This window comes from Phyllopteryx taeniolatus, chromosome 16, assembly GCF_024500385.1.
Source record: "Phyllopteryx taeniolatus isolate TA_2022b chromosome 16, UOR_Ptae_1.2, whole genome shotgun sequence".
NCBI classification, from domain to species: domain Eukaryota; kingdom Metazoa; phylum Chordata; class Actinopteri; order Syngnathiformes; family Syngnathidae; genus Phyllopteryx; species Phyllopteryx taeniolatus.
The window spans coordinates 9,951,779-9,967,954 of NC_084517.1; the positions used below are offsets into that span (position 1 = coordinate 9,951,779).

General features: G+C 44.3%; 1 protein-coding gene across 6 annotated transcripts; it reads right to left on the bottom strand.

The window, feature by feature from the left end:
• Positions 1-560: 560 nt before the first annotated feature.
• LOC133465430 (MICAL-like protein 1) lies at positions 561-15,141 on the bottom strand. 6 transcript variants are annotated; one of them, XM_061748245.1, is made up of 15 exons: positions 14,578-15,141; positions 14,160-14,208; positions 12,102-12,243; positions 11,165-11,211; positions 10,946-11,088; positions 10,292-10,821; positions 7,752-7,812; positions 7,138-7,567; positions 6,851-6,973; positions 6,610-6,736; positions 6,426-6,516; positions 6,232-6,305; positions 5,992-6,106; positions 5,864-5,910; positions 561-5,730 (listed from the first exon to the last, which is right to left on the bottom strand). In XM_061748245.1, the coding sequence occupies exons 1-15, from the start codon at positions 14,745-14,747 to the stop codon at positions 5,624-5,626; spliced, it is 2,256 nt and encodes a 751-aa protein (XP_061604229.1). In that variant the 5' UTR covers positions 14,748-15,141; the 3' UTR covers positions 561-5,623. The 6 variants fall into 6 exon arrangements, 5 of the variants coding, with proteins under 5 accessions (XP_061604229.1, XP_061604228.1, XP_061604230.1 ...); XM_061748244.1 differs by adding an exon at positions 14,360-14,448 and having other exon boundaries at positions 6,426-6,736; positions 14,578-14,715; XM_061748246.1 differs by having other exon boundaries at positions 6,426-6,736; positions 10,946-10,989.
• Positions 15,142-16,176: the final 1,035 nt, after the last annotated feature.

A 16,176-nucleotide genomic window follows, 5' to 3' on the forward strand; every position in this document is an offset into this window, starting at 1 on the left:
CAGCTCAGGTCGGCCACCTCAGCAATGGAGGCGCGGAACACGGTCTACTCGGACTCGATGTCTAGTCTGAACTTCTCGACCTCCTTCCCTGCCAGAGAGGTGACATTCCACATCCCTAGAGCCAGTTTCTGTAGCCGGGGATTGGATCGCCAAGGTCCCTGCCTTCGGCCACCGCCCAGCTCGCACTGCACCCGACCCCTATGTCCCCTCCCACAGGTGGTGAGCCCATGGGAAGGGGGACCCACGTTACCCTTTCGGGCTGTGCCCGGCCGGGCCCCATGGGTGCAGGCCCGACCACCAGGCGCTCGCCTTCGAGCCCCACCTCCAGGCCTGGCTCCAGAGGGGGGCCCCGGTGACCCGCGTCCGGGCAAAGGAAACCTAGATCCATTTATAGTTTTCATCATAGGGGTCTTTTAGCCGTGCTTTGTCTGGTCCCTCACCTAGGACCTGTTTGCCATGGGTGACCCTACGAGGGGCGTGAAGCCCCAGACAACTTAACTCCTCGGATCATTGGGACACACAAACCCCTCCACCACGACAAGGTGACGGCTTCCAGGAGGGGTTGTCTCAAATTAGAAATTTTTATTCTAATAAATGGAACTTCAGAGAACTTTTATGTACATATTATTTTTTCTCACATACAAGTGCCTCTAAAGAAATGAACATCGTAGAAAAGTACATTAAGCCTATTCTACTGACAAAAAAGTGAAACTCATATTATACAGATTAATTAAACACATCGGAACATACTTTTCAGAACGTCAGCTCTTATCTAATGCGTATATTAAAAATTATTTAGACTGTAATGCAATACTCAAATTCCCTGAGATGGTGACATTTGTGTTAGCAATGCAGCCCTATGGGGGGCACAAGCCAGTGCAAACTGTAGGCCGGTCCCAAGCCCGGATAAATGCAGAGGGTTGCGTCAGGAAGGGCGTCCGGCTTAAAATTTTGCCAAACAAATATGAGCGTTCATCCAAAGAATTCCATACCAGACCGGTCGTGGCCCAGGTTAACAACGTCCGCCACCGGCGCCGTCAACCTGCAGAGCGCCGTTGGAAATTAAGCAACTGTGGGTTGAAGTCGAAGAAGAAGAGGTGGAAACCGGGTTCTTCTGCAGAACGGGAAGAGGAAAGCACAGAGCTTAGAACTGAATGTGGGGACTTTGAATGTTGGGACGATGACAGGAAAATCTCAGGAGTTTGTTGACATGATGATTAGGAGAAAGGTTGATATATTGTGTGTCCAGGGGACCAGGTGGAAAGGCAGTAAGGCTAGAAGTTTAGGGGCAGGGTTTAAATTATTTTACCATAGTGAAAATGGGAAGAGAAATGGAGTAGGGGTTATTTTAAAAGAAGAGTTGGCTAAAAATGTCTTGGAGGTGAAAAGAGTATCAGATTGAGTGATGAGGATGAAACTTGAAATTGAGGGTGTTATGTATATTGTGATTAGTGGCTATGCCCCACAAGTAGGATGTGACCTACGGCATCCAGGAAAGGAACTTGGAGGGACAGATGGTGGTAGACTTTGCAAAAAGGATGCAAATGGCTGTAGTGAACACTTTTTTCCAGAAGAGGCAGGAACATAGGGTGACCTACAAGAGCGGAGGTAGAAGCACGAAGGTGGATTACATTTTGTGCAGACAATGTAATCTGAAGGAGGTTACCGACCGTAAGGTAGTGGTAGGGGAGAGTGTAGCTAGACAGCATAGGATGGTAGTGTGTAAGATGACTGGGGAGGAAGATTAGGAAGACAAAGGCAGAGCAGAAAACTATGTGGGGGAAGCTGAGACAGGACGAGTGTTGTGCAGCTGTTCGGGAAGAGGTGAGACAGGCTCTTGGTGGACAGGAGGAGCTTCCATAAGACTGGACCACTGCAGCCAAGGTGATCAGAGAGGCAGGCAGGAGAGTACTTGGTGTATCTTCTGGCAGGAAAGGAGAGAAGGAGACTTGGCGGTGGAACCTCATAGTACAGGAAATCATACAAGGAAAAAGGTTAGCTACGAAGAAGTGGGACACTGAGAGGACAGAGGAGAGGCGAAAGGAATACATTGAGATGCGACACAGGGCAAAGGTAGAGGTGGCAAAGGCCAAACAAGAGGCATATGATGACATATATGGCAGGTTGGACACTAAAGAAGGAGAAAAGGATCTATACAGGCTGGCCAAACAGAGGGATAGAGATGGGAAGGATGTGCAGCAGGTTAGGTTGATTAAGGATAGAGATGGGAATATGTTGACTGGTGCCAGCAGTGTGCTAGCTAGATGGAAAGAATACTTCGAGGAGTTGATGAATGAGGAAAATGAGAGAGAAGGGAGAGTAAAAGAGGCAAGTGTGGTGGACCAGGAAATGGCAATGATGAGTAAGGGGGAAGTTAGAAAGGCATTAAAGAGGATGAAAAATGGAAAGGCAGTCGGTCCTGATGACATTCCTGTGGAGGTATGGAAGCATCTTGGAGAGGTGGCTGTGGAGTTTTTGACAATTTGTTCAATAGAATTATAGCGCATGAGAAGATGCCTGAGGAATGGAGGAAAAGTGTGCTGGTGCCCATTTTTAAGAACAAGGGTGATGTGCAGAGCTGTGGGAACTATAGAGGAATAAAGTTGATGAGCCACACAATGAAGTTATGGGAAAGAGTAGTGGAGTCTAGACTCAGGACAGAAGTGAGTATTTGCGAGCAGCAGTATGGTTTCATGCCTTGAAAGAGTACCACAGATGCATTATTTGCCTTGAGGATGATGATGGAAAAGTACAGAGAAGCTCAGAATGAGCTACATTGTGTCTTTGTAGATCTAGAGAAAGCCTATGACAGAGTACCCAGAGAGGAACTGTGGTACTGAATGCGGAAGTATGGAGTGGCAGAGAAGTATGTTAGATTCATACAGGACATGTACGAGGGCAGCAGAACAGTGGTGAGTTGTGCTGTTGGTGTGACAGACAAATTTAAGGTGGAGGTGGGACTGCATCAGGGATCAGCCCTGACCCCCTTCCTGTTTGCAATGGTGATGGATGGGCTGACAGATGAGGTTAGACTGGAATCCCCGTGGACCATGATGTTTACAGATGACATTGTGATCTGCAGTGAAAGCAGTGAGCAGGTGGAGGAACAGTTTGAAAGATGGAGGCATGCACTGGAAAGCAGAGGAATGAAGATTAGCCGAAGTAAGACAGAATATATGTGCATGAATGAGAGGGGTGGTGGGGGAAGAGGGAGGCTACAGGGAGAAGAGATAGCAAGGGTGGAGGACTTTAAATACTTGGGGTCAACCGTCCAGAGCAATGGTGGGTGTGGTCAGGAAGTGAAGAAACGGGTCCAAGCAGGTTAGAACGGGTGGAGGAAGGTGTCAGGTGTGTTATGCGACAGAAGAGTCTCTGCTAGGATGAAGGGCAAAGTTTATAAAACAGTGGTGAGGCCAGCCATGATGTACGGATTAGAGACAGTGTCACTGAAGGGACAACAGGAAGTAGAGCTGGAGGTGGCGGAAATGAAGATGTTGAGGTTCACTCTCGGAGTGCCCAGGTTGTATAAAATTAGAAATGAGCTCATCAGAGGGACAGCCGAGGTTCGATGTTTTGGAGACAAAGTTAGAGAGAGCAGACTTCAATGGTTTGGACACATCCAGAGGAGAAATAGTGAGTATATTGGTCGAAGGATGATGAGGATGGAGCTGCCAGGCAAGAGAGCGAGAGGAAGACCAAAGAGAAGGTTGATGGATGTTGTGAGGGAAGACATGAGGGCAGTTGGTGTTCGAGATGAGGATGCAGGCTTACAAGGAAAAGGATGACGCCCTGTGGCGACCCCTAAAGAGATAAGCCCAAAGGAAAAGAAGAGGTGACATTTGTGTTAGCTTTACACTATTTTACAGGTTTTAATGAATAAAATAATGGTATCACTCTGTCTGTAATGAGTTTCCGTATTTTGAATTAAACTACTGAAATTAAAATTTTCACGATAATGTAATTTAATGAGATGCACCTATATCTGTAATGAAACTTGCATACTGATAGCATTTCAAAAATATACAGTACATACAGTGGGTACGGAAAGTATTCAGAGCCCCTTCAATTTTTCACTCACTTGTTATATTGCAGCCATTTCCTAAAATCATTTAAGTTCATTTATTTCCTCATTAATGTACACACAGCACCCCATATTGACAGAAAAAAAAACGTAATTTTTAAAATTTTTGCAGATTTATTCAAGAAAAACTGAAATATCACACAGCCATAAGTATTCAGACCTTTTGCTGTGACACTTATTCAGCACTTGGGTGCTGTCCATTTCTTCTGATCATCCTTGAGATGGTTCTACACCTTCATTGGAGTCCAGCTGTGTTTGATTATACTGGTTGGATTTGATTAGGAAAGACATAACGTGTACATAAGACCTTACAGCTCACAGTGCATGTCAGAGCAAATGAGAATCATGAGGTCAAAGGAACTGCCTGAAGAGCTCAGAGACAGAATTGTGGCAAGGAACAGATCTGGACAAGGTTACAAAAATAATTTCTGCTGCACTTAAGGTTCCTAAGAGCACAGTGGCCTCCATAATCCTTAAATGGAAGACGTTTGGGACGACCAGAACCCTTCCTAGAGCTGGCCGTCCGGCCAAACTGAACTATCGTGGGAAAAGAGCCTTGGTGAGGGAGGAAATGAAGTCCCCAAAGATCACTGTGGCTGCGGTCCAGAGATGGAGTCGGGAGATGGGAGAAAGTTCTAGAAAGTCAAGCATTGCGGCAGCCCTCCACCAGTCGGGGCTTTATGGCAGAGTGGCCCGATGGAAGCCTCTCCTCAGTGCAAAACACATGAAAGCCTGCATGGACTTTGCTGAAAAGGAAACACCTGAAGGACTCCAAGATGATGAGAAATAAGATTCTCTGGTCTGATGAGACCAAGATAGAATGTTTTGGCCTTAATTCTAAGCGGTATGTGTGGAGAAAACCAGGCACTGGTCATCACCTGTCCAATATAGTCCCAACAGTGAAGCATGGTGGTGGCAGCATTATGCTGTGGGGGTGTTTTTCACCTGCAGGGACAGGACGACTGGTTGCAATCGAAGGAAAGAGCGGCCAAGGGCAGGGATATCCTCGACAAAAACCTTCTCCAGAGTGCTCAGGACCTCAGACTGGCCAAAGGTTCACCTTCCAACAAGACAATGACCCTAAGCACACAGCTAAAATAATGATGGCTTCAGAACAACTCAACCTGACAGAACTGGAGAGGATCTGCAAGGAGGAATGGCAAAGGATCCCCAAATCCAGGTGTGAAAAACTTTCCCAAAAAGACTCATGCCTGTATTAGCTCAAAAGGGTGCTTCTACTAAATACAGAGCAAAGGGTCTGAATACTTATGGCTGTGTGATATTTCAGTTTTTCTTTTTTAATAATTTTGCAAAAATTTCAACAATTCCGTTTTTGTTCTGTTAATATGAGATGCTGTGTGAACATTAATGAGGAAAAAATTTAACTTGAAATGTTGATTTTAGCAAATGGCTGCAATATAAACAAAGAGTGAACAATTTAAGGGGGTCTGAATACTTTCCGTACCCACTCTACAAGATAAACTTTATTTGTGGTCTTGGAATTTTTCTTTGCGTTGATTCTTGTGGAGTCTCGACAGATCTTCAGCTCTTGTCCACGGAGTCTTTCTGGTTCAGCTTCTTAAAGACCTTTGAAGGCTTGAACTTTCCTTTTGACTTCTTGAGCTCTTTCAGTCCTTCTTTCTGGATCTCTGAGGAGTGATCCAGAAAAAAATAAAAAATAAAAAATCCACACATACATTAATGCAATCATTTGCATAAATCTTGATGATATGACAATATCCTAAAGTATTTTTTAAAGTAGTTAAATGATAATATTCTCACCTTGGTTCTTGATCATCTCTCCCGAAATTGCATCCTCTTCTCGCTCCCTAATTGGGAAATGAAGCTGCATTACTACTTTTTCAACATACTGTAGAAATCTATGCTGGTATTGTTTATTCTCAGTGCACCTCTTCCTGTCTTGATCTAAAATGCTGACTATCTGGTTCCTCTGCTCGATGATGACAAGCAGCTCGGCCATCAGACTTTGCTCTCGACCTCGATCTTCTTGACTCCAGACGCTCTCTGAATGTATAGAGACCATGGCGTGTAACATAGAAAAAGCTCAAAGTGAAGGTAGAATGTCTCGCCTCACGCTGTATACAGTACATACTGCATAATACTCCACACGCATGGGAATTTAAACTCACCTGGTTTATTGAGGAGACGTCGAAGCTCATACTCCACATCTGCCTGTTTCTCCTCCAATCTTTGCTGCTTAGTCCTGGCACACAATCAGTTCAATTTGAACATTATCGACATTTGTTTCTTAACACACAGGAGTGTGAATACTTGCCTGTCCACATTGACACCATACTTTCCCAGAGTCCCAAAAGCTACTTACAGATAAACTAGCTCGGTATCTCGTCGCATCAGGAATTGTCTCTCATGGGTAAGAGCAAGCCATTCGGTCACCAGACGTTCTTCCTCTTTGTCTAAAATTAAAAAGAAATATAAGTATTGTCCTCTCAGTGTTTTACATAGTGTGTACAATACACATTTGACTGAAAACAGAATGCACAATGAACCATTCTTGCACTGTCTTAGATTTATCTCCAAGTCTACGCCTCTTTCTTCCAGTGTCTCAAGCTGTTTTTTCACTTGTCTTGTCTCCACCTGCAGATCAGCTGCAGAAGCATACTGGTCTGCCTGCACCTGTCAAACAACAAATATGTAACGTGTAATCCAAATTACTGACCCATGTGAGCAAACGTAATGATTCTGCCTTGTTTTGTGAGAAAGCATTCAAGGATCAAATCAGCATCGCACCTTCCTTTTAATGAGTGGGAAGCCATGTCCAGGAGCAGGAGCCCGTCCAGATCTGAGGGCCTGGCATGTGTTTGATTTGGGCATTTCCGTTTTTGCATCAAAATGGTCCTTCTCTTTGCAAACCTGTTATGAAGAACTACTGTATGATACTGTATATACACTTACAATATGTATACTGTAATGTTCATTTTCATAAAACATCCTTTACCTGGACAACCCATTTAATAACCTATAACTTACGCAAAGTAAGTCTAAGGTTAAATTTGTAGCTGAATCTCCTGTCATACCTTTATTTGTGATGCGGAGGGCGATTTATTATCCTCTGTCATGTCAAAAGGTAGGTTTGCAGATTTAACAGCCGGTACAGAAAGACTTCTTGGCAAAATGGGACTACTGTTTACTATTTGTGGGACATTGGAGGTCGTTGGCAGGGATATGTTTCTCTCCAAATCTGAACAACCATGTTGACTGGTAACGCCAATGTGAGTGTCTTTGAGATGTGGCTCTGTTTTGACCACATCCTCCTCGTCCAGGTCCCCACTAAAAGGATTGGGAGGAGGGACCCTTGGTCTGTACCAATAAACCTGGCCATTTGGACCACGTTTAGAATGGATGGGGGGTCCAGGGGATTGAACAGGAGGCAGTTGTGTCCAAGGTCCGGGATGGATGATTCCTAGCCATGGATGGTTGCTTTTCACAGTACTTTTAACGCTCCTGCTAGAACAACAAAGATTGTGTTCACACAAAAAAAACCTTCATAGACCTTCTTTGTCATCAAGGGCCTGCAATTGGGAGCATTCTTACTGCAGACAGGCCAGAAGTAGACATTGCATTACATTACATAGAGTCAACGTTGGAAGTGTTAAGTACAATGCAAAGAACAAAACATCAGTTCACTTACATGCGAGATGAAGAAGTGGAGGATGAAAAAGTGGAAGACTGACTTTGAACGGTGGAACTGCCTGCACAAGCAAATAAACAATGACCCAAAATTAGCTTCACTTCGAGCAGACTACAACATCCATCCATCCATTTTCTACCACTTATCCGAGGTCGCGTCGCGGGGGCAGTAGCTTTAGAGGGACGCCCAGACTTCCCTCTCCCCAGCCACTTCCTCCAGCTCTTCCAAGGGGATCCCGAGGTGTTCCCAGGCCAGCCGAGAGACAGTCTCTCCAGCGTGTCCTGGGTCGTCCCCGGGGTCTCCTCCCTGTGGGATGTGTCCGGAACACCTCACCAGGGAGGCGTCCGGGAGGCATCCGAATCAGATGCCCCAGCCACCTCATCTGGCTAATCTCGATGTGGAGGCGCAGCGGCTCTACTCTGAAATCCTCCCGGATGACCGAGCTTCTCACCCTATCTCTAAGGGAGATCCTGGACACCATGCAGAGGAAACTCATTTCGGCCGCTTGTATCCGGGATCTTGTTCTTTTGCTCACGACCCACAGCTCGTGACCATAGGTGAGGGTAGGAACGTAGATCGGCCGGTAAATCGAGAGCTTCGCCTTTCGGCTTAGCTCCTTCTTTACCACAACGGACCGATACAAAGTCTGCATCACTGCAGACGCTGCACCAATCTGCCTGTCGATCTCCGGTTCCATTTTTCCCTCACTCGTGAACAAGACCCCAAGATACTTGAACGCCTCGACTTGGGGCAGGATCTCATCCCCGACACGGAGAGGGCACGCCACCCTTTTCCGACTGAGGACCATGGTCTCAGATTTGGAGGTGCTGATTCTCATCCCAGCCGCTTCACACTCGGCTGCGAACCACTCCAGTGAGAATTGGAGATCACGGCTTGATGAAGCGAACAGAACCACGTCACCTGAAAAAGCAGATATGCAATTCTGTCCATAAAAGTTATGAACAGAATCGTTGACAAAAGGCAGTCTTGGCGGAGTCCAACACTCACCGGAAACGAGTCCGACTTACGGCCGGCAATGCGGAACAAGCTCCGACACCGGTCGTACAGGGACCGAACAGCCCGTATCAGGGGATTCGGTACCCCATACTCCCGAAGCACCCCCGACAGAACTCCCTGAGGGACACGGTCGAACGCCTTCTCCAAGTCCACAAAACACATGTAGAGTGGTTGGGCGAACTCCCATGCACCCTCGAGGACCCTGCCGAGGGTGTAGAGCTGGCCCACTGTTCCACGGCCAGGACGAAAACCACACTGCTCCTCCTGAATCAGAGATTCGACTTCCTGATGGACCCTCCTCTCCAGCACCACTGAATAGACCTCACCAGGGAGGCTGAGGAGTGTGATATAGTTGGAAAACACCCTCCGGTCACCCTTCTTAAAAAGGGGGACCACCACCCCAGTCTGCCAATCCAGAGGCACTGTCCCCGATGTCCACGCGATGTTGCAGAGGTGTGTCAACCAGGACAGCCCCACAACATCCAGAGCCTTTAGGAACTCTGGGGGAATCTCATCCACCCCCGGGGCCTTGCCACCAAGGAGCTTTTTAACCACCTCGGTGACCTCAACCCCAGAGATAGGACAGCCCGCCTCAGAGAACCCAGACTCTGCTTCCTCATGGGAAGGCGTGTCGGTGGAGTTGAGGAGGTCTTCGAAGTATTCTCCCCACCGACTCATAACGTCCCGAATTGAGGTCAGCAGCACCCCATCCCCACTCGGAACTTCTCGACCTCACACACCAGCTCGGGCTCCTTCCCTGCCAGAGAGGTGACATTCCACGTCCCTAGAGCCAGTTTCTGTAGCCGGGGATCGGATCGCCAAGGTCCCTGCCTTCAGCCACCACCCAGCTTACACTGCACCCAACCCCTATGGCCCCTCGACAGGTGGTGAGCCCATGGGATGGGGGACCTACGTTACCCTTTCGGGCTGTGCCCGGCCAGGCCCCATGGTTGCAGGCCCGGCCACCAGGCGCTCGCCTTCGGGCCCCACCTCCAGGCCTGGCTCCAGAGGGGGGCCCCGGTGATCCGTATCCGGGCAAGGGAAAACGTCTTCCTGAATTGTTTGTCATCATAGGGGGTTTTGGAGCTGTGCTTTGTCTGGTCCCTCACCTAGGACCTGTTTGCCATGGGTGACTCTGCCAGGGGCATAAAGCTCCAGACCACTTGGCTCCGAGGATCATTGGGACACTCAAAACCCTACACCACGATAAGGTGACAGCTCAAGGAGGGGCAGACTACAACATCTAAATATAAATACCCAATCAGAAGTTTAAAGAAAGTAATTTCAAGAAAAGGCCCAATAACAGCAATAATGGTACATTAATGACGGTTTTATATTTAATACAAGCAGCGAAGAATCAATGTCTGTCAATTATTAATAATTTCTACCTCTTGATCTAAACACAGTATCGATCTTTGTTGTACTGAAAAAGGCAATCTCATGTTTATTGGCGCTAATAAATTTCCATAAAATATGCATAAAATATGAAAAGACAGCCGTCTAATAAATCTGCCATTCCTTACCTGAGGTGCTGCTCACTGTGTGGGCAGGTTGATTCCTGGGTGCAGAGACGGAAACTGACATCTGTTCGGGTTCCAGCTGCTTACTTCCTCCAGGTACTGGTACATAAGGTGATGAGGACTCCGAGGACTCTTCAATATTTGCCTCTTCCTTCTGCTCGCAGTTTCCTGCCACAACCGATGGCAATTCATCTTTGCCATCACTTGTCTCTTCAGCGCTTACTGGGACAGGTTGAGGAGATGGTGGCTTTGACATGTTTCTCTGTGTGTGAGATGACTCATTCTGTGCTGTTTGCTCTATCTCCAGTGGTGCATAAACCAGTCTATCACGTGACTTTGTTTTCTCAGAGTATTGAGGGACACTGAGGAGATTCAATCCATCAAGAGACATGCAATCTTCGCAAAACTGAAACTTCTCATCATCAGCTTGATTCTTTGCACCATCTGTTATGTGGTCAGAGCAAATGAAACAGCCAGCATCCTTTCCTGGAGTGTAAAAGCCTGCTGCAAGGGTGCAGTGGCACACATTGCATCTGAAAGACATAAAGGTTGTTATGTCTCAATGTGTTCACTCAGTAATAGCCCGATGCCTTTATAAAATAACCCGTAGAAATGCAAAAATGACAGGAAATGTTAGCATTACATGAGTGCACTTACCTGAAACAACTGCGATGCCAGATCTCTCCGTGGATTACATGTCTCTGAATAAGATGAACAGTTTTGATACAAAAGTGACAGACATTGTGTAGACTTCTATCAGAGCAATGATTATTTTCACTGGCAGGCAGAGAAGCCGAAAGCTGAACAAAAAGAAATGAACATGACAACTTGAAAATGCAGATAAAATGAGTAAATCAAGAATTTCACTTTTATAACCTTGTTTGATGAATTGATGTGTGATGACCTCAAACTGGAAGTACCAGCTGCAAAGTCAAGAGAGGAAATGTAAATGATGAATAAAGATCACAACATGTCTTAGTTTGAGCACGGCTCGACCGCAGGTTAGCAGGAAGTGACAATGGTAATTTGTATGCAAAATATGGATTTTGAAGCTGATGAAAGAAAAAGTAATGAAGATAAAATGATGAAAAAATACAATATATTCCATTGTGGTTATGTAGAAATATAACTGTCACACAGTACCTAAAACGTATACTCAAGTACAGAACTTGAGTTCACGCCCTTATAGCTATGTCCCACAGCTGTTTATTTTGTTTTTAAATAAATACATAATTATAAGGAAGTGTTTCTCAGCTTGACAGATATGGTAGGTATAAGTCTACACACCCTTGTTAAAATACCTGTTTTTTGTGAAATTAGACCAAGATAAATCATTTCTAACTTTTTCCACCCTTAATGTGACCTATACCATGTACAACTCACTTGAAAAAAGACATATTTTCCAAAGGGGAAGTAAAAATAAACAAATGAGATCATGTAGGTGCATAATTGTGCACACGCTCTTATAACTGGGGATGCGGCTGTGTTCAGAATTAGCCAATCACATTTATACTCATGTAAAATGGGAGTCAGGACACACCTGACACCATTTTAAGTGCCTCTGATTTACCCCAAATAAAGTTCAGCTCTTCAAGTGTGCTTTTCCTTGGAGGAAAATGTTTTGAAATGATTTATCTTGGTCTCGTTTCTTTTTTTTAATATCACAGAAAAACCTAGCATTTGAGCAGGGGTGTTTAGACTTTACACTTTACCTTGTGCTTATTCTTTCACTGCCAGCATAATAAATCTGATGAAGACTTCAAATATAAACAGAGAGAGAAACAAATAGAGAGAAAGATGCTTCCTCACACACCATTGGATAACCCACTGAAGTAGTGGTAATACTGGGAGAGGTAGGTGATGACACTCAAATAGTCAGGCACCTCGGTGGCAAGCATTTCGTTAGGGACCAGGAACGCGGGGATGCCGAGCTTTGTCTCTGCAACCTGAAAGGCCTAAAAGCAGAGAGTTTATGGAGCAAGACTGTTAAGGGAGCTCTGCATTCATATACAGTGGGTACGGAACGTATTCAGACCTCCTTAACGTTTTCACTCTTTGTTATATTGCAGCCATTTGCCAAAATAATTTAAGTTAATTTTTCCTCTCATTAATGTACACACAGCACCCCATATTGACAGAAAAAAACGGAATTGTTGAAATATTTGCAAATTTATTAAAAAAGAAAAACTGAAATATCACACGGCCATAGGTATTCAGACCCTTTGCTCAGGATTTAGTAGAAGCACCCTTTTGAGCTAATAAAGCCATGAGTCGTTTTGGGAATGATGCAACAAGTTTTTCACACCTGGATTTGGGGATCCTTTGCCATTCCTCCTTGCAGATCCTCTCCAGTTCTGTCAGGTTGGATGGTGAACGTTGGTGGACAGCCATTTTGAGGTCCCTCCAGAGATGCTCTATTGGGTTTAAGTCAGGGCTCTGGCTGGGCCATTCCAGAACAGTCACGGAGTTGTTCTGAAGCCACTCCTTCGGTATTTTAGCTATGTGCTTAGGGTCATTTTCTTGTTGGAAGGGGAACCTTCGACCCAGTCTGAGGTCCTGAGCACTCTGGGGAAGGTTTTTGTCCAGGATTTTCCTGGCCTTGGCCGCTTTCATCTTTCCTTTGATTTCAACCAGTCGTCCTGTCCCTGCAGCTGAAAAACATCCCCACAGCATGATACTGCCACCATCATGCTTCACTGTTGGGACTGTATTGGACAGGTGATGAGCAGTGCCTGGTTTTCTCCACACATACCGCTTAGAATTTAGGCCAAACCGTTCTATCTTGGTCTCATCAGACCAGAGAATCTTATTTCTCACCATCTTGGAGTCCTTCAGGTGTTTTTGGGAAAACTCCATGCGGGCTTTCATGTGTCTTGCACTGAGGAGAGGCTTCCGTCGGGCCACTCTGCCATAAAGCCCCGACTGGTGGAGGGTTGCAGTGATGGTTGACTTTCTAGAACTTTCTCCCATCTCCCGACTGCATCTCTGGAGCTCAGCCAGAGTGATCTTTGGGTTTTTCTTTACCGCTCTCACAAAGGCTCTTCTCCCCTGATTGCTCAGTTTGGCCGGATGGCCAGCTCTAGGAAGGGTTCTGGTCGTCCCAAACGTCTTCCATTTAAGGATTATGGAGGACACTGTGCACGTGAAGCAGATTTTTTTGTAACCTTGGCCAGATCTGTTCCTTGCCACAATTCTGTCTCTGAGCTCTTCAGGCAGTTCCTTTGACCTCCTGATTCTCATTTGCTCTGACATGTACTGTGAGCTGTAAGGTCTTATATAGACAGGTGTGTGGCTTTCCTAATCAAGTCCAATCAGTATAATCAAACACAGCTGGACTCCAGGTGTAGAACCATCTCAAGGATGATTAGAAGAAATGGACACCACCAGAGTTAAATATGAGTGTCACAGCAAAGGGTCTGAATACTTATGGCTGTGTGATATTTCAGTTTTTCTTTTTTAATTAAGATGCAAGAAAAATCAACAATTCCGTTTTTTTCTGTCAACATGGGGTGCTGTGTGTACAGTAATGAGGGGAAAAAAAGAACAATGATTTTAGCAACAAAGAGTGAAAATTTTAAGGGGGTCTGTATACTTTCCGTACCCACTGTATTGTAAAGCAGTGTTTCCCATACCAAGGTACATACTTTAGTAATTTTACATTAGAAAATATCTAATAGCAAACCACCAAACATAAACATCACAAAAAGTGGATACACAGGTTGATAATGTGCCTTCTGCTATCTAATGGAAAAACATGTCATTGTTTTGTCTGTCACCATACGTACACATACACTGCTTGGGAATCACTGCTGTGCAGTATTACATGTTTGTTCAATGGGACACATGCTTCCAATGTGTGCAAATGACTCACCAGTTGGTTGTTTTCATAAACATTGGCTCTGGAGAGATCTCTGAAATCTCTGGATCAAGGTGAATGAAACAATAAAGTCAATAAAAAGATTAAGCGAGCCAGTTAAGGAACACAAAAAAATGCAGCACAAGAAAATACTTATAAAGATTACATAGAAAATGAGTTCACTCCATTTCATTGTAACCACAAAAAAAGCAAACCTCACTAATCCTATTGACTGTAAAGGGAAGAGAAGATGTCGAGGAGCGAGATTATGGAGTAGTGAAGAGATTAGTCCCATTCGCAGTCACTGTCAAAACCAGATTAAAAAGCATGCTAGAACAAATTGAGTTTTTGGGGGGGACCTCACCCCATGTAGCCCACCGACAGATCTACTTCAGCTCCTTCTTCAACAAATACACAAACATTGACTACTCACATGAGATCTGGGCGGTGTTTGTGGATGATGGCACAGAAGGCAAGTCCATCTCGGAATGAGGTGGACAAGTTGGTGATTTCCACTTGTGGGTACGTGGCGCATGTTTGGCTGCACCATTTGAGCAAAACCTCTCTCGATGCCATCGTGTCATGTGTGCCGCTGAACCTCATGACATGAGGGGTGGGTCAGCGTGACAATACATCAACACAACAACGTGGAGGGGAAACGGAAACCAGCTCGAGGGCTACATTTAGCACACGCCCTGTCAATTGTACACCGACGTTAGGAAACAACGGTGCAGGTAGTCACGTTAGCACTGATTATCTCGAGAAAAATGCCATACGAGGAAGTTTACAAAAGTCGATTTTTAGCGTTATCCCGAATTAACGCAACTTGGCTGGTCAGGATCCAGTCACAGCAGTCACTTTTCAACACAAACCACAGGAAAACGTCCAAATGTAGTGCACATCCAGGTTCATTTGCTAGCAGAGGTCCGCAAGTAATTACAAAAAAAAAAAAAAAAAATCAGTGGCTGTCCATCCATCTTGCTGTGCTCCACACTCGGCGAAGCACATAATAGCTGCCACTAGGGGGAGACAAAACGCTGTCGCTAGAATTTTCCATGGTTCGCCTGGTTCAGAATCAGAATCAGAATCTGAATCATCTTTATTTGCCAAGTATGGGATTTGTCTCCGGTGATTGTTTGAGCCAGTTGTCACTAGTTAGGTCTTTTGCCTGTAATTTTATTATTTTCCGTGTTTATTTCGAACAGGTATACGACCACTCAAATATAAACAATTACTAATAAAATATAATAAAGTGACTTTGGCAAAGTTAAGATAACGTTTTTAAAAACAATTGAAAACAGAATCGAAATAGTCAACACAAACATGACTAATAAATTAACCGTTTACACATACTTGATCATTTACATGTTCGAAAAGGAGTAGGAAGAAAATATACTCTTCCCATAAATCTGTTCTTAACTCCAATTTCTACTTCATTATCAATATATAAAATATAATGTTACACACATGTACCAATATGCAATAGAAAAATTGGGACAGTAACCATATTTATATATTAATATTTAGCTATGCATAATATACTTTTAACTTTCCCTATTCCAATGACCTTTTAAAGTTAAGAATAAATAATTTCCTTATACAGTACCAGGGGTCACCAACATTTTTGAAACAGAACTACTTCTAGGGTACTTATTAATGCAAAAGACTACCAGTTTTACACACACTGAAATAACAAATGTGCTTAAATTATCTTTAATTATATTTGCTATTATTAATAATTAATGATATTAATATATATGAAGAGACTGGTCACGTTTGTTCTCTCGCAATAATTCTTAATAATTTTACAAGGTAGGAAACAAATGTGTATAAGACTTTATTTAAATAAATCTCTGCAAGTATTTACATTTTCAAAAGATTACTTCTACAACATTCCCATGTCCTGTCACCGATGAGTTTCTTTTTTTTTGGGCGGTGGGTGTTAAATTATAACAACCTTCTCTCCTCCCTATAAATAATACTCATAATAATAATAATAATAATAATAATAATAATAATAATAATAATAATA

Bases quoted from the DNA above. Each gene is read 5' to 3' on its own strand.
- LOC133465430 (XM_061748242.1), bottom strand. From the start codon at position 14,747: ATGAGGTTCAGCGGCACACATGACACGATGGCATCGAGAGAGGTTTTG. The intron at 14,209-14,577 runs GTGAGTAGTCAA...ACCTTGATCCAG, and splicing joins AAACACCGCCCAGATCTCAT to AGATTTCAGAGATCTCTCCA. The intron at 6,306-6,425 runs GTAAGTAGCTTT...ATTGTGTGCCAG, and splicing joins GATACCGAGCTAGTTTATCT to GACTAAGCAGCAAAGATTGG.